Here is a 22,575-nt window from a genome sequence, read left to right as displayed (position 1 = left end):
TGGTACAGTGTAGGTACGGTAGGCACAGTATAACGTGATATAAAGGGTCTTGAATTGGTACAGTGTAGGTACGGTAGGCACAGTATAACGTGATATAAAGGGTCTTGAATTGGTACAGTGTAGGTAGGCACAGTATAACGTGATATAAAGGGCCTTGACTTGGTACAGTGTAGGTACGGTAGGCACAGTATAACGTGATATAAAGGGCCTTGACTTGGTACAGTGTAGGTACGGTAGGCACAGTATAACGTGATATAAAGGGCCTTGACTTGGTACAGTGTAGGTAGGTACAGTATAACGTGATATAAAGGGTCTTGAATTGGTACAGTGTAGGTAGGTACAGTATAACGTGACATAAAGGGCCTTGACTTGGTACAGTGTAGGTAGGCACAGTATAACGTGATATAAAGGGTCTTGAATTGGTACAGTGTAGGTACGGTAGGCACAGTATAACGTGATATAAAGGGTCTTGAATTGGTACAGTGTAGGTACGGTAGGCACAGTATAACGTGATATAAAGGGTCTTGACTTGGTACAGTGTAGGTAGGCACAGTATAACGTGATATAAAGGGCCTTGACTTGGTACAGTGTAGGTAGGCACAGTATAACGTGACATAAAGGGCCTTGACTTGGTACAGTGTAGGTAGGCACAGTATAACGTGATATAAAGGGTCTTGACTTGGTACAGTGTAGGTAGGCACAGTATAACGTGATATAAAGGGTCTTGACTTGGTACAGTGTAGGTACGGTAGGCACAGTATAACGTGATATAAAGGGTCTAGAATTGGTACAGTTTAGTTAGGCACAGTATAACGTGATATAAAGGGCCTTGACTTGGTACAGTGTAGGTACGGTAGGCACAGTATAACGTGATATAAAGGGTCTAGAATTGGTACAGTGTAGGTAGGCACAGTATAACGTGATATAAAGGGTCTTGAATTGGTACAGTGTAGGTAGGCACAGTATAACGTGACATAAAGGGTCTTGACTTGGTACAGTGTAGGTAGGCACAGTATAACGTGATATAAAGGGTCTTGAATTGGTACAGTGTAGGTAGGCACAGTATAACGTGATATAAAGGGTCTTGACTTGGTACAGTGTAGGTACGGTAGGCACAGTATAACGTGATATAAAGGGTCTTGACTTGGTACAGTGTAGGTAGGCACAGTATAACGTGATATAAAGGGTCTTGAATTGGTACAGTGTAGGTAGGCACAGTATAACGTGACATAAAGGGTCTTGAATTGGTACAGTGTAGGTACGGTAGGCACAGTATAACGTGATATAAAGGGTCTTGACTTGGTACAGTGTAGGTACGGTAGGCACAGTATAACGTGATATAAAGGGTCTAGAATTGGTACAGTGTAGGTAGGCACAGTATAACGTGATATAAAGGGTCTTGAATTGGTACAGTGTAGGTACGGTAGGCACAGTATAACGTGATATAAAGGGCCTTGACTTGGTACAGTGTAGGTACGGTAGGCACAGTATAACGTGATATAAAGGGTCTTGACTTGGTACAGTGTAGGTAGGCACAGTATAACGTGATATAAAGGGTCTTGACTTGGTACAGTGTAGGTAGGCACAGTATAACGTGATATAAAGGGCCTTGACTTGGTACAGTGTAGGTAGGCACAGTATAACGTGATATAAAGGGTCTTGACTTGGTACAGTGTAGGTAGGCACAGTATAACGTGATATAAAGGGCCTTGACTTGGTACAGTGTAGGTACGGTAGGCACAGTATAACGTGATATAAAGGGCCTTGACTTGGTACAGTGTAGGTACGGTAGGCACAGTATAACGTGATATAAAGGGTCTTGAATTGGTACAGTGTAGGTAGGCACAGTATAACGTGATATAAAGGGTCTTGACTTGGTACAGTGTAGGTACGGTAGGCACAGTATAACGTGATATAAAGGGTCTTGACTTGGTACAGTGTAGGTACGGTAGGCACAGTATAACGTGATATAAAGGGTCTTGACTTGGTACAGTGTAGGTAGGCACAGTATAACGTGATATAAAGGGCCTTGACTTGGTACAGTGTAGGTAGGCACAGTATAACGTGATATAAAGGGCCTTGACTTGGTACAGTGTAGGTAGGCACAGTATAACGTGATATAAAGGGTCTTGACTTGGTACAGTGTAGGTACGGTTGGCACAGTATAACGTGATATAAAGGGCCTTGACTTGGTACAGTGTAGGTACGGTAGGCACAGTATAACGTGATATAAAGGGTCTTGAATTGGTACAGTGTAGGTACGGTAGGCACAGTATAACGTGATATAAAGGGCCTTGACTTGGTACAGTGTAGGTACGGTAGGCACAGTATAACGTGATATAAAGGGTCTTGACTTGGTACAGTGTAGGTAGGCACAGTATAACGTGATATAAAGGGCCTTGACTTGGTACAGTGTAGGTAGGCACAGTATAACGTGATATAAAGGGTCTTGAATTGGTACAGTTTAGTTAGGCACAGTATAACGTGATATAAAGGGCCTTGACTTGGTACAGTGTAGGTAGGCACAGTATAACGTGATATAAAGGGTCTTGACTTGGTACAGTGTAGGTAGGCACAGTATAACGTGACATAAAGGGTCTTGAATTGGTACAGTGTAGGTACGGTAGGCACAGTATAACGTGATATAAAGGGCCTTGACTTGGTACAGTGTAGGTAGGCACAGTATAACGTGACATAAAGGGTCTTGACTTGGTACAGTGTAGGTACGGTAGGCACAGTATAACGTGATATAAAGGGTCTTGACTTGGTACAGTGTAGGTACGGTAGGCACAGTATAACGTGATATAAAGGGTCTTGACTTGGTACAGTGTAGGTAGGCACAGTATAACGTGACATAAAGGGCCTTGAATTGGTACAGTGTAGGTAGGCACAGTATAACGTGACATAAAGGGTCTTGACTTGGTACAGTGTAGGTAGGCACAGTATAACGTGAAATAAAGGGTCTTGACTTGGTACAGTGTAGGTAGGCACAGTATAACGTGACATAAAGGGTCTTGAATTGGTACAGTGTAGGTAGGCACAGTATAACGTGACATAAAGGGTCTTGACTTGGTACAGTGTAGGTAGGCACAGTATAACGTGACATAAAGGGTCTTGAATTGGTACAGTGTAGGTAGGCACAGTATAACGTGATATAAAGGGCCTTGACTTGGTACAGTGTAGGTAGGCACAGTATAACGTGACATAAAGGGTCTTGACTTGGTACAGTGTAGGTACGGTAGGCACAGTATAACGTGACATAAAGGGCCTTGACTTGGTACAGTGTAGGTACGGTAGGCACAGTATAACGTGATATAAAGGGCCTTGACTTGGTACAGTGTAGGTACGGTAGGCACAGTATAACGTGATATAAAGGGTCTTGACTTGGTACAGTGTAGGTACGGTAGGCACAGTATAACGTGACATAAAGGGCCTTGACTTGGTACAGTGTAGGTACGGTAGGCACAGTATAACGTGATATAAAGGGCCTTGACTTGGTACAGTGTAGGTACGGTAGGCACAGTATAACGTGATATAAAGGGTCTTGACTTGGTACAGTGTAGGAAGGCACAGTATGTAGACGCAGTATAAAAAAGATAAAAGGGTTCATGGATGCGACACATAATTGCGATCAGGGCAGTCAGTGAAAAGGCAGTCAGAACAGACTCGGAAGAACACAATAGCAGTAGTAGCTGTTGTCAGGGGGGGGGGGGGGGGGGGGGGGTAACCATGGTAATGCTGTGGCGTCACTCACCAGAACGCAGTACTCCACGTCGTCTCCCAGCAGGCCCGTGTCGTTCAGGGTGTACTTGGCCTTCTTCACTCTGGCGTCTACTGGACCTTTCTCGATCTGGTGCTTGATGGCTCGGAACAGTTTGTACAAGGGCTCCCCTGCAGAGTCCTGTTGACAACACAGGAGGTCAGAGTGCAGTCAGAATATTCGCTACATTGTTGCATCTCTGACACTCTTCACATAATATGAAATGTCCACAAAAATAATGTTTTTCTAAACTCAGGAGGCTCCTTAACGCACACACACATACTAATGACATATCAGCAATATATTGAATGAAAGAGTGTCATGTCATCACCTTGAGGAACTGGTAAAGACAGATGGACATCCAATTACACAGCATCCTCTCCACAACGGTCTCCGACCTGCAGGACAGGACAAAACACAGGGCTGAGTGACACATCTCAACATTTCTATTACAGTCTTCGACCTACAGGACAAAACAAAAGAGTGACTGACACATCTCACAATACCAATAAAAAAGCAACCTTTAGAATGAACTGCTGTAACCCCTCTCCATTCACAGGACCTATTGTCAGGCATTAGCACAACCAATGAACAGTTATGTGTATGTGGAGGATGTTAGAACAATGGACCAATCAGCATAATTAGCTCCTCCATTGGAGATAATTACACATGTTGTACTGCAGCACAGCCACTCAAACACTGCCGAGCACAGTTGACAGTTGACATGACACAACCCCAGGTTCTGTTCCACTAGACAACCAGGCTCTGTTCAGGATCTCCTTTATGCTGTGAACTGGAGATGGCCACTGTCTCCAACGCTGGTGTTGTAGGCTAAACGGACAAGCCACTGGCTGTTAGGTGTGATGTTGGCTGCCATGGGAAACCAGAACATACGCTAGTAGAACTAAATATACCGAAACTAAAGCCACCAAAGCTAAAGCTACCAGAGCTAAAGCTACCAAAACTAAATCTAGCGAAACTAAAGCTACAGCTTTCAAAACTAAAACTACCAAAACTTAAGCTACCAAAACTAAAGCAAACAGAACCTAAATCTAGAGAGTAATACCCCTGACCTGCGCAGCATGAGTTTGGGGTTCTTGCTGTCGACATAGTTCCCCATGAGCTCCAGCAGCAAGGTCCTCATGATGTCAGTGTAGTACTCCAGCTTCCCGTGCAGAGCCACTGTCAGCAGGGAGGCAAAGTACACCTTGGCCCGGGCGTTGAAGTCTGGACGGCCCTCCAGAGTCTTGATGAACTACACACACAATGAAGATTGACAGAAGACCCAGTTAACGACAATCCAATTGACATAAACTGTTGGTAAATCTTCCAACTCAAACAATAGAAGGGAGATCTCAATCATCTGAAATAGCCATCTCTCCAGGTCTCCTTTCCTTCATCTGCTCTAATATGAACAGATTGGACTGGTGCAGGCATAACACATATACAGGCCACCAATATATCCAACAGGCATCCAACACAGCTTTCACCTTTCATCGTTTTTTTAGATCAGCGCAGATTAAGATCAGGGAAACAAGAAGAGAAAGCCTCTTTAGACTACTGAAATACAACCAGATATATTATTTGGCTAGGCTCAATGTGCCTTACGTTAATGAGGAAGGTCTTGGAGTTGAGCAGGTTGGAGAACTGGTTGAGGGCCTGGGCCACGATGGCCTTCCGTGCCTCAGGGATGTCCAGCTTGCCCGTGATCATCACATCATTGGCCCCGTCCTTGGAGGGCAGGAAGAAGACGCGGTCCGTGTAGGTCTTATAGTCCAGGAAGGGGATTCGCCCCTCGCTCAGGTCGTTGGTATGGTCCTCCATCTCTATCATCAGGTCTGGCAGGGGAGAGACAAAGAAACATCTAAGTACTTTGCACATGTCCTCATCCTTAGACTTTTGAGCAACATACAGTAAACATTTACTCCCTTAGAAGAAAAATGCGAAATTGCTTTTTTCACATGTTGAGCTTAAATTTCACAAGCAAAAACATATTTCCCCGCATTTTACATTTAGAGTTCACATGTTAACACCAGCTTTTCACATGTGAGGAGAATAACATGTCTTCACCTCATATGTGAAATGCAGTTTCACATGTAAGAAAACTCAAACTATGAAAATCTCACTTTCACATGTGGAATTGCAGATACACATGTGGGGTTGAAACAATGTTATTCCTACACATTTTCTGTTGTAGTGGGAACAGTAACATTAGTAATCTCAAAAAATTCTTTAATGAAAATGTTTTTATATGTTTTTTTATGTTTAGCTCACAGAATATAATTTAAAAGTATGCATTAAGGTGTCTAATATAATAAACGTGGCAAAAATGAATGTAGACATTAATGAAATGTATTTCTATAGCTTTAGAAATACTTGTAACAATGGTTGGGGAGTGCCAAGATGGAGGCACGGTGGCTTCAAAACAGCACCCCTATCAGTCATCTAGTGTACAGTGCATTTGTAAAGTATTCAGAACCCTTGACTTTTTCCACATTTTGTTACGTTACAGCCTTATTCTAAAATGGATTCAGTTGTCCCCCTCCCCTCATCAATCTACACACAATACCCCATAATGACAAAGCAAAAACAGGTTTTTAGAAATAGTTGCAAATGTATTTTAAAAAATTTAAAAAATAAAAAATATCACATTTACATAAGTATTCAGACCCTTTACTCAGTACTTTGTTGAAGCACTTATGGCAGCGATTACAGTCCTCAAGTCTTCTTGGGTATGACGCTACAAGCTTGGCACACCTGCATTTGGAGAGTTTCTCCCATTCTTCTCTGCAGATCCTCTCAAGCTCTGTCAGGTTGGATGGGGAGTGTCGCTGCACAGTTATTTTCAGGTCTCTCCAGAGATGTTTGATTGGGTCCAAGTCCGGGCTAAGGCTGGGCCACTCAATGACATTCAGAGACTCGTCCCGAAATCACACCTATGTCTTGGTTTTTGCTCTGACATGCACTGTCAACTGTGGGACCTTATATAGATAGACAGGTTGGTGCCTTTCCAAATCATGTCCAATCAATTGACTTTACCACAGGTAGACTCCAATCAACTTGTAGAAACATCTCAAGGATGATCAATGGAAACAGGATGCACCTGAGCAAAATTTCGAGTCTCATAGCAAAGGGTCTGGAAAAAAATTGCAAATAAAACAACTGTTTTCGCTTAGTCATTATGGGGTATTGCATGTAGATTGATGAGGGAAACAATAATTTAATCCATTTTAGAATAAGTCTGTAATGTAACAAAATGTGGAAAAAGGGAAGGGGTCTGAATACTTTCCGGATGCGCTGTATAGATAAATCATTGATCAGAAAAATAAAATAAAATCTTGTTTTATTCCAATGTTTGTAAACAAAGTAAATGTAAACAACCACTGTATAGCCTAAGAACATGGTTAAAACTAAATGTTGATATGATGCATGGTCAGGCCTTGTATCAACAGCGTAGTCTATGGATTTGAGAGTGGTCGCATTTCTCCAGCCCCATCCCTCAGCTTTTTACTGAAACTGTGGCGGGGAGAACACTTTGCCAATGTTTCAATTAAGGATTGCCGCTTTAAACACCTTCAATAGTGTAATAGTGTTATGTGGTGCAATCCTCTAGTGAGTGAGTTACTTTTGTGCCATGAATATCAAGCAAAACTTCCCAGTAAAAATGAAATAAAGAAAGCCATCCAAAAACAGAAAAACGGGAAAGCACCATGACCTAAAGGAACACCTCCAGAAGCCGTCAGACTCCGAGAAAGTAACCGAAGTGCTGAACCAACTCCTGGGACAGATTTGGATAAAGAAAAAGTGCCAAGCAGATGAATGTGTCGATGAAGAACTTCATATGAAGTAGAAGGAATGTATAATTATGTAAAATATTGTGTAATGAAGACCCTTGGTGGCCTTAGGCAGTTCTGCTTAACAGCTGTGGTTATAATGTAGTACCTGTGAACTCTTTCTTGCAGCGGTCTCGTACACTCTCCTCCAGATTCTCCAGCTGGTGTTTCACCTTCTCATACTCTCTCTCAGCCTGCTGGCTCTTCCTCCTACGCGCACACACACATATTGCTATATTGTAATTATTTCGCCACTATGGCCTATTTATTATCCTACCTCATTTGCACACACTGTATATACCTTTTCTATTGTATTATTGACTGTATGTTTGTTTATTCCATGTGTAACTCTGTTGTTGTTTGTGTCGCACTGCTTTGCTTTATTGTGGCCAGATCGCAGTAGTAAATGAGAACTTGTTCTCAACTGGCTTACCTGGTTACGCACGCACACACAAACACACACACACACACACACACACACACACACACACACACACACACACACACACACACACACACACACACACACACACACACACACACACACACACACATCTGTCAAGTGTGCATCATTCAGCTGGCTTGGCTTCGTGACACCAACTGAAGTTGTCGGCCACACATGCATGGAGAAAGGCGGTATGGTGTACTGTCCGGTATGCTGGTTGCGTAGCTTACCTGTAGCAGTAGACAGAAATGAGGATGATGAGTAGCATGGGGACGATGACTGCAGGGATGATTAAGAGAGATACCTCGTTCTTCCTCTCGTAGTGCACAGAGCCCACCACCCACTCTCCATTCCCAAACTTAATCTGAAACACACAGGTCACAGCAGGAGAGTTATCATCAACACTGTAGATAGGAGAATGTCGTCAATACAATATTGGGAACTTTTAACATTACGTTTCCCTGACACCAAATGACTCTGAATCTATTTTGGCAGACATAATTTAATTACCCATCTTCAGGAAACTGCAGATAAATGAAAAGATAGCTAAGACAGATCAATGTACCTGTGTCGTCCAGTGTGTGTGTGTGTGTGTGTATTCTCACAAGCAGGTCCAATGGGTCGGAGCTGGTGTCTCTGCGTCTGCGGTGACGTTTGGAGAGGGCCCGGGGCTGGCTGGATGGGGGGTCCAGGAACAGTTTGTCATCTTGTAGGGTGTTGACAAAGTAGGGGATGTCCCCCACAAACGCCTGGGCTTCCTTGGCTGTCATGGCCTTGGAGAAGCCTCGGCCCTACCATGAAAACCGTAGAGAATGGAATTATTGTGTAGATCAAGATTAATAACTGCAAACAGGACTTTTTCCCAAAACATGTAACCTGAACTGGAAAACATGTAGTTGTACCCTAGTTGTACCTTCCAGTGCGTTTTGTAACGTTACAGCTGTCATGACTGTCCTGACCAGGTCAGGTTACAGGAGACCACAACCCTACAGATTATATCTCAACCCCAACAGAGGAGGAGAGATCTAGGGGTCTGAAGATGTGGGGGGTTTTATGACCCCTCTCGCCCCTGGTAAATCTCAGGCCACAGACAAATTAAACATGAAATTAAGGGACTTTGGAACAATGGTTTCTGTCAGCCACAATGGTGGTCATGACGATAGATGGAATATGAAAATGTATGTCATTTTTGTTTTGTTATTAAAGGTTAATAGATGACGTTATTACAAAAACATTGTAATGTGAAGAGTTTTCCTAGTATATGTTTGATGTTTATACATTGTACATTGTATGGAAAATATCCAAATCAAAGAGAATGTTTTGGGGAAGATGAAATGTTAGTTAGTTGTCTAAAATTGGATTTTAATCAAATCTAGACCTTGCCTCATTAACGTGGTACGCCCAGAGAATTGCCCTAAAGGCGGTTACGGCCACTTCTGACCCAAGGGTATAAAACCTGTGAGTAAATAATTCACAGAGACTACGTGATCCAAGCTGCAGCAAGGTCTAAAAAGTCAACGAATCCAGAACACAACGCAAGTTTGAAGACAAAGAAATCCTTTTCTACCCAAGCTACGGATGAGTAGCTGTGTCTAAGCGGGTGAATTCAAGTCGAACCAACTAGCCTCCATCTCCCATCGAATCGTGGTATCTAAAGGGTTCCATTCCTATGCTGTGAGTTCTGAGCTACAGAGCTGTCTGTCCTCAGAAGACCCCTTCCAGAGCAAAGGGTGAGGGAACAGACTCCTAAGTCCAAAAGGACACTGACATCGGGAGGACGATCAGGGAGGTGCGCCGGAGTAGTTCGTCATCGAACAGCTGAACGGTCCACGCAGAGAATCCTCAGGGATCATCCCCACGTAATTACATCATTATATTCTGACCCATAAGAGCGGCAGTTTGTGGCAAGGCTAGGGTTAGAATAAGCATAGCTGACAAATTTACCCAAATGTATATTTCTCTTGTGTACTTTCTTTTTTCTCTCTCTTTTTAAATCCCCATTGTGGGTAACACGTGCCATAGTTTGTTGGCCCATTATACTAAGTTCTAATCAATAGCCTATAATATGTTTTGTCTATGTGTATCTTTTATCATAATTTTAGCTTTATAGTAAATAAATCTTCAACTAAGATTGTTGTGGTATGAACTCATTGGTGAGACCCGGGTCCGTGCAGAGTTTCAACCACACGAGGTCTTTAATAAGTCACGACGTTCAGAACGAGATTGGTAGAGGCAACTGGTTAATTAGCGGCTGTTGTAAAATCGATATTCTGATATTCTTTGAGTTAATTTGGGAAATAGAAACTCAATAAAAACTAGTTTTCCCATGGTGCCCCAGGTTAATGAGTTAATAATTGCTTGATTCAGTTAATCACGCAATTAGAAACTTTAATCATTCGATGAACAACAGTCGTCACATTAACTAATACAATGTCACGACACAGCCTTACTCTAAAAAGGATTCAATTGGGTATTTTTCCTCATCAATCTACACACAATACCCCATATCACATTTACATAAGTATTCAGACCCTTTACTCAGTACTTTGTTGAAGCACCTTCTCTGCAGATCCTCTCAAGATCAGGTTGGATGGGGAGTGTCGCTGCACAGTTATTTTCAGGTCTCTCTGGAGATATTAGATTGGGTTCAACTCTGGGCTCTGGCTGGGCCATTTAAGGACATTCAGAGACTTGTCCCGAAGCCACTCCAGCGTTGTCCTGGCTGTGCGCTTAGGGTCGTCGTCCTGTTGGAAGGTGAACCTTCACCCTAGTCTGAGGTCCTAAGCGCTCTGGAGCAGGTTTTCATCAAGGATCGCTCTGTACCTGACTAGTCTCCCAGTTCCCTGCCATGGAAAAACATCCCCATAGCATGATGCTGCCACCACCACGCTTCACCGTAGGGATGGTGCCAGGGTTCCTCCAGACGTGATGCTTGGCATTCAGGCCAAAGAGTTCAATCTTGGTTTCATCAGACCAGAGAATCTTATTTCTCATGGTCTGAGGGTCCTTTAGGTGCCTTTTGTCAAACTCCAAGCGGGCTGTCATGTGCCTTTTACTGAGGAGTGGCTTCCGTCTGGCCACTCTACCATAAAGGCCTGATTGGTGGAGTGCTGCAGAGATGGTTGTCCTTCTGGAAGGTTCTCCCATCTCCACAGAGGAACTCTGGAGCTCTGTCAGAGTGTCCATTGGGTTCTTGGTCACCTCATTGACCAAGGCCATTCTCCCCCGACTGCTTAGTTTGACCGGATGGCCAGATCTAGGAAAAATCTTGGTGGTTACAAACTTTTCCATTTAAGAATGATGGAGGCCACTGTGTTCTCGGGGACCTTCAATGCTGCAGACCTTTTTTGGTACCCTTCCCCCAGATCTGTGCCTCGACACAATCCTGTCTCAGAGCTCTACGGACAATTCTTTCTACTTCGTGGCTTGGTTTTTGCTCTGACATGCACTGTCAACTGGACCTTATATAGACAGGTGGTGCCTTTCCAAATCATGTCCAATCAATTTAATTTACCACAGATGGACTCTAATCAACTTGTAGAAACATCTCAAGGATGATCAATGGAAATAGGATGCACCTGAGCTCAATTTCGAGTCTTATAGCAAAGGGTCTGAATACGTATGTAAATAAGGTACCTGTTTTTACTTTGTCATTATGGGGTATTGCGTGTAGATTGATGAGGAAAATAATGAATTTAATCCATTTTAAAACAAGGCTGTAACGTTACAAAATGTGGAAAAAGTCAAGGGGTCTGTATACTTTCTGAATGCACTGTATACTAGGTCAGCTCACATGGGCCAGGAAAAGAACTCCTGGCCCAAATCAAAACACAGTCTTTTAATTTCCTCATTTCGAGTGCAACATACTCACAGTGACGATGATGATGGAGGTCTCAGTGATGATCTTCTTGGTGAGGGGGTTGAAGGCAGGGTTGGGGTGGTAGTCGAAGGGCTTGAGCTCCCTCACCCAGTTGTCCAGCTGGATGAAGGTCCTGAACACCTGGGTCTCAGAGGACCTGTTGACGGCAGGGGACAGGAACCGGAGAACCGTGTCGTTCTTATTCAGAGCCTCCTGGAGGTACTGGGGGACGATGAGAGGAGAAGGAGAGGAGGAGAGGTGAGACCCACAGAATTAAAAAGATGCCATGTGCTTTTTTTGTTTAGGGTGAGACCGCCTTGAATTCCATACTGTTCCTGTACATATACAGAGGTGAAAAACAACATAATGGCTATAGTCTTTAACCATCACACTATGCTCATTCCAAGACACATACATTTTAGAACCACTATGGGCCTACATTAAATGTTGAGCTTGAATTTGTATTGATTCAGGATCTGCCAAAGCAGCAGCTACTCTTCCTGGGGTCCAGCAACATGAAGGGTAGTTGTATACAGTTCAGAACGGCCAGAATATACAGAATATTACCATGGAAAGATTGTGATTTCAACCACACGAGGTCTTTAATAAGTCAACTTTACCAGCCACCAGTTTGTGGGGCTTCCCCTAAGACCCCAGCCTTAAGTCCCTGCCACCCAGGGAGAGAGAGAGGAGCAGAACAGATCAAAGCTGCTTAACCACATCATCAGCTGGAACCTTAATTCCTCTATTCAATATAGCCTCTAAATGAAATGCATAAAATTGCTGCTTATCCCGCCCAAGGCATCAGGGGGCAGGAGTCTGCGTCTGCAAAGCCCCTACAGTAGCTCTGGGTGGACTGTGTGACATTAAGTCAAACTCCCTTGATTATTTCTGGAGGAACCAGAGCTTTTTTTGATGCAATCTTCCAGGTTTAAGGAATTATGGTCTATAATGAGGCAGTAATGCAGGCCTATGGCATCTTTCTTCCTGATCACTGAAAGTTAGTTTATGGGGAGTAATTTAACCGTCCATATGTGGTTGCGACAGAGGGGTGGTTTAGGATTTAGATTTAGGGCTGAGCTGGAGTGACTGAGGTTTGATTGACATATAACCTGATACACTGCCAGCGGTGGAGAGATAGTGAAACAGAGAGGCAGAGAAAGAGAACGAGAGAGAAAGAGAGAGATGAATCCATACCTCAGTAGGAGTCATGCCGGACCACTCGTCTGCCGAGGCCTGGACCCTCATAATGGCGTTCTGGATGAGGTCAAACCCGGATCCTGTCACCACGATGGTCCTTCCACCACTGAAACAACATCACCGGAAACAAAGGGGCGAAGTGAATGGTTTTAACCCACGGAGGGTATCACATTCACATTTCATCCAACAGAAGAGATATCACATTAAATCCATTTATCTAATTTCTACGAGCATTCCTGTGTAACCAGAGGAGAAAAACTCGAGACCACCTTTACCCCAGACACAGAGACAAGTACAAAGCTCTCCCTCAACCTCCATTTGGCAAATCTGACCATAATTCTATCCTCCTGATTCCTGCTTACAAGCTAAAACTAAAGCAGGAAGTACCAGTGACTCGGTCAATACGGAAGTGGTCAGATGACGCAGATGCTACGCTACAGGACTGTTTTGCTAGCACAGACTGGAATATGTTCCGGGATTCATCCAATGGCATTGAGGAGCATACCACCTCAGTCACCGGCTTAATCAACTCTCTCTTCATCAGCACTCATCAATAAGTGCATTGACGATGTCGTCTCCACAGTGACCGTACCATTGCAACCAGAAGCCATGGATTATAGGCAACATCCGCACCGAGCTAAAGGCTATAGCTACCTCTTTCAAGGAGCGGGACACTAAAACGGACACATATAAGAAAACCTGCTGTGGCAAACAGGCAAAGCGTTAATACAGGACTAAGATTGAATCCTACTACACCAGCTCAGACTCTTGTCGGATGTTGCAGGGCTTGAAAAATATTATAAAGGGAAACCCAGCTGCGAGCTGCCCAGTAACACGAGCATACCAGACGAGCTATATGCCTTTTATGCTTGCTTCGAGGCAAGCAACACTGAAGCATGCATGAGAGCACTAGCTGTTCCGGGCGACTGTGTGATCACGCTCTCCGTAGCCGATGTGAGCAAAACCTTTAAACAGGTCAACATTCAAAAGGTGTGGGGCCAGACAAATGACCAGGATGTGTACTCAAAGCATGCACGGACCAACTGGCATGCACGCACGGACCAAGTGTCTTCATTGACATTTTCAAACTCTCCCTGATCGAGTCTGTAATACCTACATGTTTCAAACAGACCATCATAGTCCCTGTGCCTGATCACCGACAACGATGAGACAGCCTATAGGGAGGAAGTCAAAGAATTGGCAGTTTGGTGCCAGGACAACAACCTCTCCCTCAATGTGAGAATAACAAAAGAGATGATCATTGCCTATAGGAAAAGGAGGGCCAAACAGACCCCCATTAACATCGACGAGGCTGAAGTGGAGCGGGTCGAGAGTTTCAAGTTCCTTGATGTCCACAACTAACTATCATGGTCCAAACACACCAAGGCAGTTGTGAAGAGGGCATGATGACACCTTTTCCCCCTCAGGAGACTGAAAATATTTGGCATGGGTCCCCAGATCCTCAGAAAGTTCTACAGCTGCACCATCGAGAGCATGGACCATCGAGACCTGACTGGGTGCATCACTGCCTGGTATGGCAACTGCTCGGCATCTGACCGTAAGTTGCTACAGAGGGTACGACACTGGGACCAAGCTTCCTGACATCCCAGACCTCTATACCAGGTGGTGTCAGAGGAAGGCCCAAAAAATTGTCAAAGACTCCAGTAACCCAAGTCATAGACTGTTCTCTCTGTTACCGCACGGCAAGCGATACCAAGTCTAGGACCGAAAGGCTCCTTAACAGCTTCTACCCCCAAGCTATAAGACAACTGAACAATTAATGAAATTGCCACCCGGACTATTAATATCGTTTTTACACTGCTGCTACTCGCTGATATTATCTATACATTGTCACTTTACAAATTACCTCAACTAATCTGTACCCCCTGTATAGCGCCTCATTATTGTTATTGATATGTCATTTTCTTGTGTTACTTGTTATTATAAAAAAAAATGTTTTACTTCAGTTAATTTAGTCAATATTTTCTTAACTCTATTTCTTGAACTGCATTGTTGGTTACGGGCTTGTAAGTAAGCATTTCATGGTAAGGTCTACACATTTAACTGTCCATATGTGGTGGAAGGACCATCGGTGGATGGGACAAATTCTGACTTGACATTGATTTGATTTGACATTGATGCTACAAACTGTTGTCAGGAGAGGGAGCCAGGTGTGTTGGAAATTGAATGCCATTAAACTACACTAGGGAAGCTTTCATTGTCTTACGACAGGTGGCATCATTCTAACGGATCACGTCTCAGTGCAGATGGAGTTGTCTTGCTAGTTGATGTGAGACAAAGTGGAAGCCTCTATAATAGCTTCTTGTCTCTAGAGGTCTGATACTCACCACACAAAGCTTCCCTTGGGGTGGTGGTCCAGGATAGTGGGGTTCTCCCAGAACTGGAAGGCTGTGGGGACGGCCGTGGTGGTGCTCTTCCCATACTTTACCGTGACCATGAGCAGGTCAGAGGGGACCTTGTCTGCCCGGTACTCTCCCATCCTGCAGGTGATGTTCGCACCGAAAGTCTCCCTGCAGACAAGGACACAGCCAGGGACATAGTCAGCCAGGGACACAGACCACTCAGAACTAGGGGTCAACAGGGGTCACGGTGCACAGGAGACTAAAATGGCAGAACCATGACAGCTAGGTAATTAAAGAAAATCATGGGCAAATTTGAAATGAAGGTCTTTTTCAATACATCAACCCTGCTTGCTAGATCTGTACACACTAATGCTTAAAGCACCTGTTATTTTGCACGTTGTCATGCCAAAGGGTTGGCTGAAGTGAAATAATCTGCAGGTGACCAGTGACCAGACCACCGCAACCTTGCCTAATACTAGTTCCTTTCCCAGGATGCAGCAGTACTTACACAGTGCACACCACCCCGCCGACGGTGACACTGACGTCCTCCCTGGTGGCTGTGTCCAGGTTGGAGCCAGAGATGGTGATGACCATGCCCCCGGCCTTGGAGCCCCTGTCGGGGTGAACCGAGCTGGCTATGGGGTCCTGGAGGATCATGTAAGAAAACACGCCCTGTCATCCTATTCATGTCTCATTTCTTCCCCCACAAGGCTTTCAAAATGCACACACACACACACACACACACCCACCCAACCCCACACGCATTTCCTTCAATTTGCTGAGTAAACAGTTAGGCGGAGCGGTCCCCTGTGGGGAAGCTTTAGCCGTGTGAGATATAAAGGTAGACAGTCAAATTGCTCCAGCGTACCCTGTTAAGGCACCAGAGGAAATGGAAGCGGCATATCGCACATTCTAAAATAATACACACAACTATAATATACAAAACTCAATTTCGTCTTATCATTCTGGGCATTACCTGCCGGTGTAATGTGGCAGTATCAGAGTAGTTTATTCACAGAACATTATTACACTTAAATGTCATGCCCTTCATGCGTACTGATAAAGGGGCTCTTTAATACAGCGTCTGCATAGCTGGGAAATTGAAAATAAAACAATGGCGATAACATAACCAAATCAGGTAGACACTTCATGAGTCCGCCCTCCCATCCAGAAGTGTAGGACTGTGATTGAAGTGAAGACATGCGGTAGGTTAGCTACCCGGTATGTGAAGAAAACGGAGGACGTTCCTCTCTTCCCTCCCTCCAGCTCCACCTCCACCGGCCCCCAGTTGGTGCTCAGCGGGTCCAAGGGGCCGATCTCGCACACCACACTAGAGACCCGGGAGGAAGGAAGACATTTTCGAGGGCTCGTGTACATTTGGGTAGGCCACAGTATACGACAGAACACACAACGCGCCACGGTACAACCCCTTCTGTCGCCCATCTACACACACTCAGAGGCTGCGGGTGTGTCCCGTGGAGCGCTGGTCTAAAGCAGTGCACTATAAAGGGAATAGGGGGCCATTTGGTGTGTTTACCTGGTGGAGACGGCGTATCTGTCCTCCTGGTGTATGCAGGGGACCCCCACCACACTGACGGCCTTGATGTCATCCTTGTGGATGCCCAGGTTGGAGCCCTTGATGGTGACAGAGATGCCCCCCTTCACGGGTCCGTAGCGAGGGATGATCTGAGAGGGGGATTGGGGAACAGGTTTAAGATGGCAGGCTTAGCGGTTACTATGCAGTACCCGGCCACTTTTGGATGAAAGTGTACACAGTCGTTTGCAGAGTAGCACCTTGAAATAAGACACAAACTCGTCTGTGAAAGACTGTGTTCGAGACTGTAGCCCAGCCTTTAGAATTGACAATTGATCAGAGGCGCCCCTTTCGCGTGTGGGCATTCGACAGCCATTGAACAGACCTCATTGTCAGTAGCTACTGGGGGATGAAATAAGACCAATCATCGAAGTGAACATCAAAATGTCTAGTCAGTCGGTGATAATCAATAGTCGATTTTGTTGCAGGTTCAAAGACAGGTGTGTTACTCACGTCAGTGATTTGTGGGTCAGGGCACTCGGTGTCCTGCGGGTCCTCTGTGGCCTGGTCAATACACAGCTTCTCATAGACGCACGACTTTCTCTTGGTGCACCACACGCAACTGTACTTAGGAGCAGCGTTCTTACACAGGCTGCAATCCTCCCGGCCCAGTGAGCAGTTATATAGGGTCACTGTGAAGGAAGAGGAGAGCCGTAGAATACTAGGGACTATTCTGTCATTTCATTTGCATGACACTGGGCCATCAGTAGTACAACGGTGGTTTTGGACTAATTCACTTAGACGATGGCAAAGATTATGTCGGTAAATGTGTCAATGTATTAATGTATCACTTTGCCAAATAAGGCTTCCCCAATTGTCGTTTCATGTCCACACATCCCTTTGGGATGTTGTAAACAGCAGTGGTGTACAGTATTTAAGTACAAATTCGTTTTTTGGGGGTATCTGTACTTTACTTCAGTGTTTATATTTTTGACAGCTTCTACTTTTACATCACTACTTTCCTAAAGAAAATAATGTACTTTTTACTGCATACATTTTCCCTGACACCCAAAAGTACTCGTTACATATTGAATGCTTAGCTATACAGGAAAATGGTCAAGAGAACATCCCTGGTCATCTACTGACTCTGATCTGGCAGACTCACTAAACACACATGCTTCATTTGTAAATTATGTTATCAATTAAATAAAATATTATAAATTATTAAAAAAACAAGAAAAATGTGCTGTCTGGTTTGTTTAATATAATGAATGTGAAATGATTTATGCTTTTACTTTTGATACTTAAGTATATTTAAAACCAAATACTTCTAGATTTTTTTACTCAAGTAGTATTTTACTGGGTGACTTTCACTTTTACTTGAGTCATTTTCTATTAAGGCATCTTTACTTACAACGAGGACAATTGGGTACTTTTCCACCTCGGGTCAACACGGTTGGATATTTGCATGTACCACTTACCATTCAGCGTGCTGTCTATCTTCCTGCCCGTCTCTTTGTCCTTCACGTAGAACAGAACGTTGGTTTCCTGTGACTTGTCGAAGGAAAACTAGAGACGGGAACACAAACGACCTATTAATCCAGTGATTAATGACACATCTCCAAAATATGCCAGAGAAAAGTTATCTTCGTGACTTATACACTTCGGCAACCATTCAGAAACAGCAGAAGATGTGGGAATAAGTATCTGTGCCGTTTCAAAGACGCTTTCCAATCACAGAAAACGCACAGTTTGAGGATATAAAAAAAAATTAAAGTGGGGTTTTTGTCCATGGGGGGGTGCTATAATATCAAACTGACTGACACAAACCAGGTAAAGTGACCATACATTACAACATCCCGACCAAGCAACACCTTATGAACCCTTCACCCCTTCAAGACAGAGTGAAGTGAAAGCTACTATTGACAGGTGTGGGTCAATAAGCAGTACTGACGCACATTAAAACCGCTGAAACTGTAGAAGGGTCCGTCTTCAGACCTGACGTCCTCCTTCAAGTTCCTCATCAGCTCCGTGCCGATGGTGAATGTCCGGTCCTGCGGCGGAGGAGAGGGTTAGTTGTGTACATGCTCAGGAACAAAAAGGTTCTACTCAACGTGACTATGGTCGGATTCACCACTAACTAGTCCCCGCTGTTCTTCTGAACTTCCATAGATTCTAGGAGTGTCTAAATGTAAACCTAATATAACAGCGATATCAAATATTTAAAACATGTCATTTACCTGGTACACATCCAGATTGATGCCCTCGAAGCTGATGGTGGTTTTGAACCCGACAGGAATGAGCACAGGGTCAGGGTTTTCAAACTGGGGACACCTCGCTCCCTAAACAGAGACAAAAAATGAAATGCCAATTTCAGAAATGAACATGTCAGAGCAATTGCATTTTTGAACTTCGGCAGACAAACTCTCATCCAGACGGATCACTTGTCAGCTCTCTGACGGATCTGTTGACTTGCACATTGACATGCCATGCAAAGGCTCTAACGAACCGTGATGCATTTGAACCTGTTTAACGGAGCACCTACCTGTCTGTGTTTGATGATCTGAGGGCCCGACACTGTACCATCCACGTCCTGGCAGGTGTGGTCCTGTGTGTTCCACTGGCAGCCCCATGGACTGGCCACACACGACATGCACCTAGGACACACGCCCACAGCCGGGAGGCGCACTCAATTAAAAAAACTGTGACAGTATTCCTGTAGCTGTACCCATGTTGTTGATGGTAAACATGTCTCTCCACCTTAAACAAAGCTCATTTATCACGTGCTTTTCCTCCGGGTGAAAAAACAACACAGGAAGCAGCCACGGAAGAAAACACATATGTTGGAGATGGACTTGTATTTCTTGATGAATGAAAAAGGAAACTGAAGTCATTTCCTGCAGGTTGGTAATAAAAAAAAAGGTCAGAATGCAGGAGATGCAGAGAGTGGGGTAGAGAGAGTGCAGTACAGAGAGTGGGGAAGAGAGAGTGGGGTAGAGAGCGAGTGCAGTACAGCGAGTGGGGTAGAGAGAGTGGGGTAGAGAGAGTGCAGTACAGAGAGTGGGGTATTGAGAGTGGAGTACAGAGAGTGGGGTAGAGAGAGTGGAGTAGAGAGAGTGGAGTAGAGAGAGTGGGGTAGAGAGAGTGGGGTAGAGAGAGTGCAGTACAGAGAGTGGGGTAGATAGAGTGGGGTAGAGAGAGTGCAGTACAGAGAGTGAGGTAGAGAGAGTGGGGTAGAGAGAGTGCAGTACAGAGAGTGGGGTAGAGAGAGTGGGGTAGAGAGAGTGCAGTACAGAGAGTGAGGTAGAGAGAGTGGGGTAGAGAGAGTGCAGTACAGAGAGTGGGGTAGAGAGTGCAGTACAGAGAGTTGGGTAGAGAGAGTGGGGTAGAGAGAGTGCAGTACAGAGAGTGGGGAAGAGAGAGTGGGGTAGAGAGCGAGTGCAGTACAGCGAGTGGGGTAGAGAGAGTGGGGTAGAGAGAGTGCAGTACAGAGAGTGGGGTATTGAGAGTGGAGTACAGAGAGTGGGGTAGAGAGAGTGGAGTAGAGAGAGTGGAGTAGAGAGAGTGGGGTAGAGAGAGTGGGGTAGAGAAAGTACAGTACAGAGAGTGGAGTACAGAGAGTGGGGTAGAGAGAGTGGGGGAGAGAGAGTGGGGGAGAGAGTGTGGGGTAGAGAGAGTGGGGTACAGAGAGTGGGTAGAGAGAGTGCAGTACAGAGAGTGGGGTAGAGAGAGTGGAGTAGAGAGAGTGGGGTAGAGAAAGTACAGTACAGAGAGTGGAGTGGAGTGGAGTGGGGTAGAGAGAGTGCAGTACAGAGAGTGGGGTAGAGAGAGTGGGGGAGAGAGAGTGGGGGAGAGAGTGTGGGGTAGAGAGAGTGAGGTACAGAGAGTGGGTAGAGAGAGTGCAGTACAGAGAGTGGGGTAGAGAGAGTGGAGTAGAGAGAGTGGAGCAGAGAGAGTGGGGAAGAGAGAGTGGGGTAGAGAGTGTGCAGTACGGAGAGTGGGGTAGAGAGAGTGGAGTACAGAGAGTGGGGACGAGAGAGTGGAGTACAGAGAGTGGGGGAGAGAGTGTGGGGTAGAGAGAGTGGGGTACAGAGAGTGGGTAGAGAGAGTGCAGTACAGAGAGTGGGGTAGAGAGAGTGGGGTAGAGAGAGTGCAGTACAGAGAGTGGGGTAGATAGAGAGAGTGGAGTACAGAGAGTGGGGTAGAGAGAGTGCAGTACAGAGAGTGAGGTAGAGAGAGTGAGGTAGAGAGAGTGGGGTAGAGAGAGTGGGGTAGAGAGAGTGGGGTAGAGAGAGTGCAGTACAGAGAGTGGGGTAGAGAGAGTGCAGTACAGACAGTGGGGAAGAGAGAGTGCAGTACAGAGAGTGAGGTAGAAAGAGTGGGGTAGAGAGAGTGCAGTACAGCGAGTGGGGTAGAGAGAGTGGAGTAGAGAGAGTGGGGTAGAGAGAGTGCAGTACAGAGAGTGGGGTTGAGAGAGTGGGGTAGAGAGAGTGCAGTACAGAGAGTGGGGAAGAGAGTGGGGTAGAGAGAGTGCGGTAGAGAGAGTGCAGTACAGAGAGTGGGGTAGAGAGAGTGGAGTAGAGAGAGTGGGGTAGAGAGAGTGGGGTAGAGAGAATGCAGTACAGAGATTGGGGTAGAGAGAGTGCGGTACAGAGAGTGGGGTAGAGCGAGTGCAGTACAGAGAGTAGGGTAGAGAGAGTGGAGTAGAGAGAGTGGGGTAGAGAGAGTTCAGTACAGAGAGTAGGGTAGAGAGAGTGGGGTAGAGAGAGTGCGGTACAGAGAGTGGGGTAGAGAGAGTGCAGTACAGAGAGAGTGCGGTACAGAGAGTGGGGTAGAGAGAGTGCAGTACAGAGAGTAGGGTAGAGAGAGTGGGGTAGAGAGAGTGCAGTACAGAGAGTAGGGTAGAGAGAGTGCGGTACAGAGAGTGGGGTAGAGAGAGTGCAGTACAGAGAGTAGGGTAGAGAGAGTGGGGTAGAGAGAGTGCAGTACAGAGAGTAGGGTAGAGAGAGTGCAGTACAGAGAGTAGGGTAGAGAGAGTGCAGTACAGAGAGTTAACTCACGGTGTGTTTTCTGCCTTCCTCACAGTGGCTGAACAGTTGTAGAACTTGAACTCTCTGGTGGCCAGCTCCACCGACTCGTTCACAAAGATCTTAATGGGTACCGCCACGAAATCTACGGGCGCAGAGAGGCACAAAGAAGAGCAGAGAGGAACAGAGAGGAGCAGAGAGGAGCAGAGAGGCACAAAGAGGAGCAGAGAGGAACAGACACGAGCAGAGAGGAGCAGAGAGGAACAGACAGGAGCATAGAAGCACAAAGAGGAGCAGAGAGAAGCAGAGAAGAGCAGGGAGGAACAGAGAGGAGCAGAGAGAAACAGACAGGAGCAGAGAGGAGCAGAGAGGAACAGACAGAAGCAGAGATGAGCAGAGAGGAACAGAGAGGAGCAGAGAGGAGCAGACAGGAGCAGAGAGGAACAGACAGGAGCAGAGAGGAACAGAGAGGAGCAGAGAGGAACAGACAGGAGCAGAGAGGAACAGACAGGAGCAGAGAGGAACAAAGAGGAACAGACAGGAGCAGAGAGGAA

At 45.4% G+C, this 22,575-nt stretch overlaps 1 protein-coding gene across 1 annotated transcript in view; it reads right to left on the bottom strand.

The window, feature by feature from the left end:
• plxnb2b (plexin b2b) overlaps positions 1-22,575 on the bottom strand; it is a 184,348-nt gene that overhangs the window by 14,870 nt on the left and 146,903 nt on the right. Inside the window, exons 9-27 of the mRNA XM_036952823.1 lie at positions 22,055-22,166; positions 19,540-19,651; positions 19,235-19,336; positions 18,953-19,048; positions 18,476-18,563; positions 17,508-17,686; positions 16,998-17,146; positions 16,679-16,790; positions 15,969-16,105; positions 15,446-15,628; positions 13,095-13,203; positions 11,910-12,119; positions 8,644-8,829; positions 8,269-8,402; positions 7,703-7,803; positions 5,369-5,598; positions 4,834-5,015; positions 4,092-4,158; positions 3,755-3,901 (exon numbers count right to left, since the gene is read on the bottom strand). Coding sequence (XP_036808718.1) covers positions 3,755-3,901; positions 4,092-4,158; positions 4,834-5,015; positions 5,369-5,598; positions 7,703-7,803; positions 8,269-8,402; positions 8,644-8,829; positions 11,910-12,119; positions 13,095-13,203; positions 15,446-15,628; positions 15,969-16,105; positions 16,679-16,790; positions 16,998-17,146; positions 17,508-17,686; positions 18,476-18,563; positions 18,953-19,048; positions 19,235-19,336; positions 19,540-19,651; positions 22,055-22,166 — 2,636 coding nt within the window. The remainder of the gene's footprint in view (positions 1-3,754; positions 3,902-4,091; positions 4,159-4,833; positions 5,016-5,368; positions 5,599-7,702; positions 7,804-8,268; positions 8,403-8,643; positions 8,830-11,909; positions 12,120-13,094; positions 13,204-15,445; positions 15,629-15,968; positions 16,106-16,678; positions 16,791-16,997; positions 17,147-17,507; positions 17,687-18,475; positions 18,564-18,952; positions 19,049-19,234; positions 19,337-19,539; positions 19,652-22,054; positions 22,167-22,575) is intronic.

The sequence above is a fragment of the Oncorhynchus mykiss genome, chromosome 2, assembly GCF_013265735.2.
Source record: "Oncorhynchus mykiss isolate Arlee chromosome 2, USDA_OmykA_1.1, whole genome shotgun sequence".
Lineage (NCBI taxonomy): Eukaryota > Metazoa > Chordata > Actinopteri > Salmoniformes > Salmonidae > Oncorhynchus > Oncorhynchus mykiss.
Note: the sequence above shows the minus strand (reverse complement) of the source record. Positions and strands in the feature narration are given on the sequence as shown.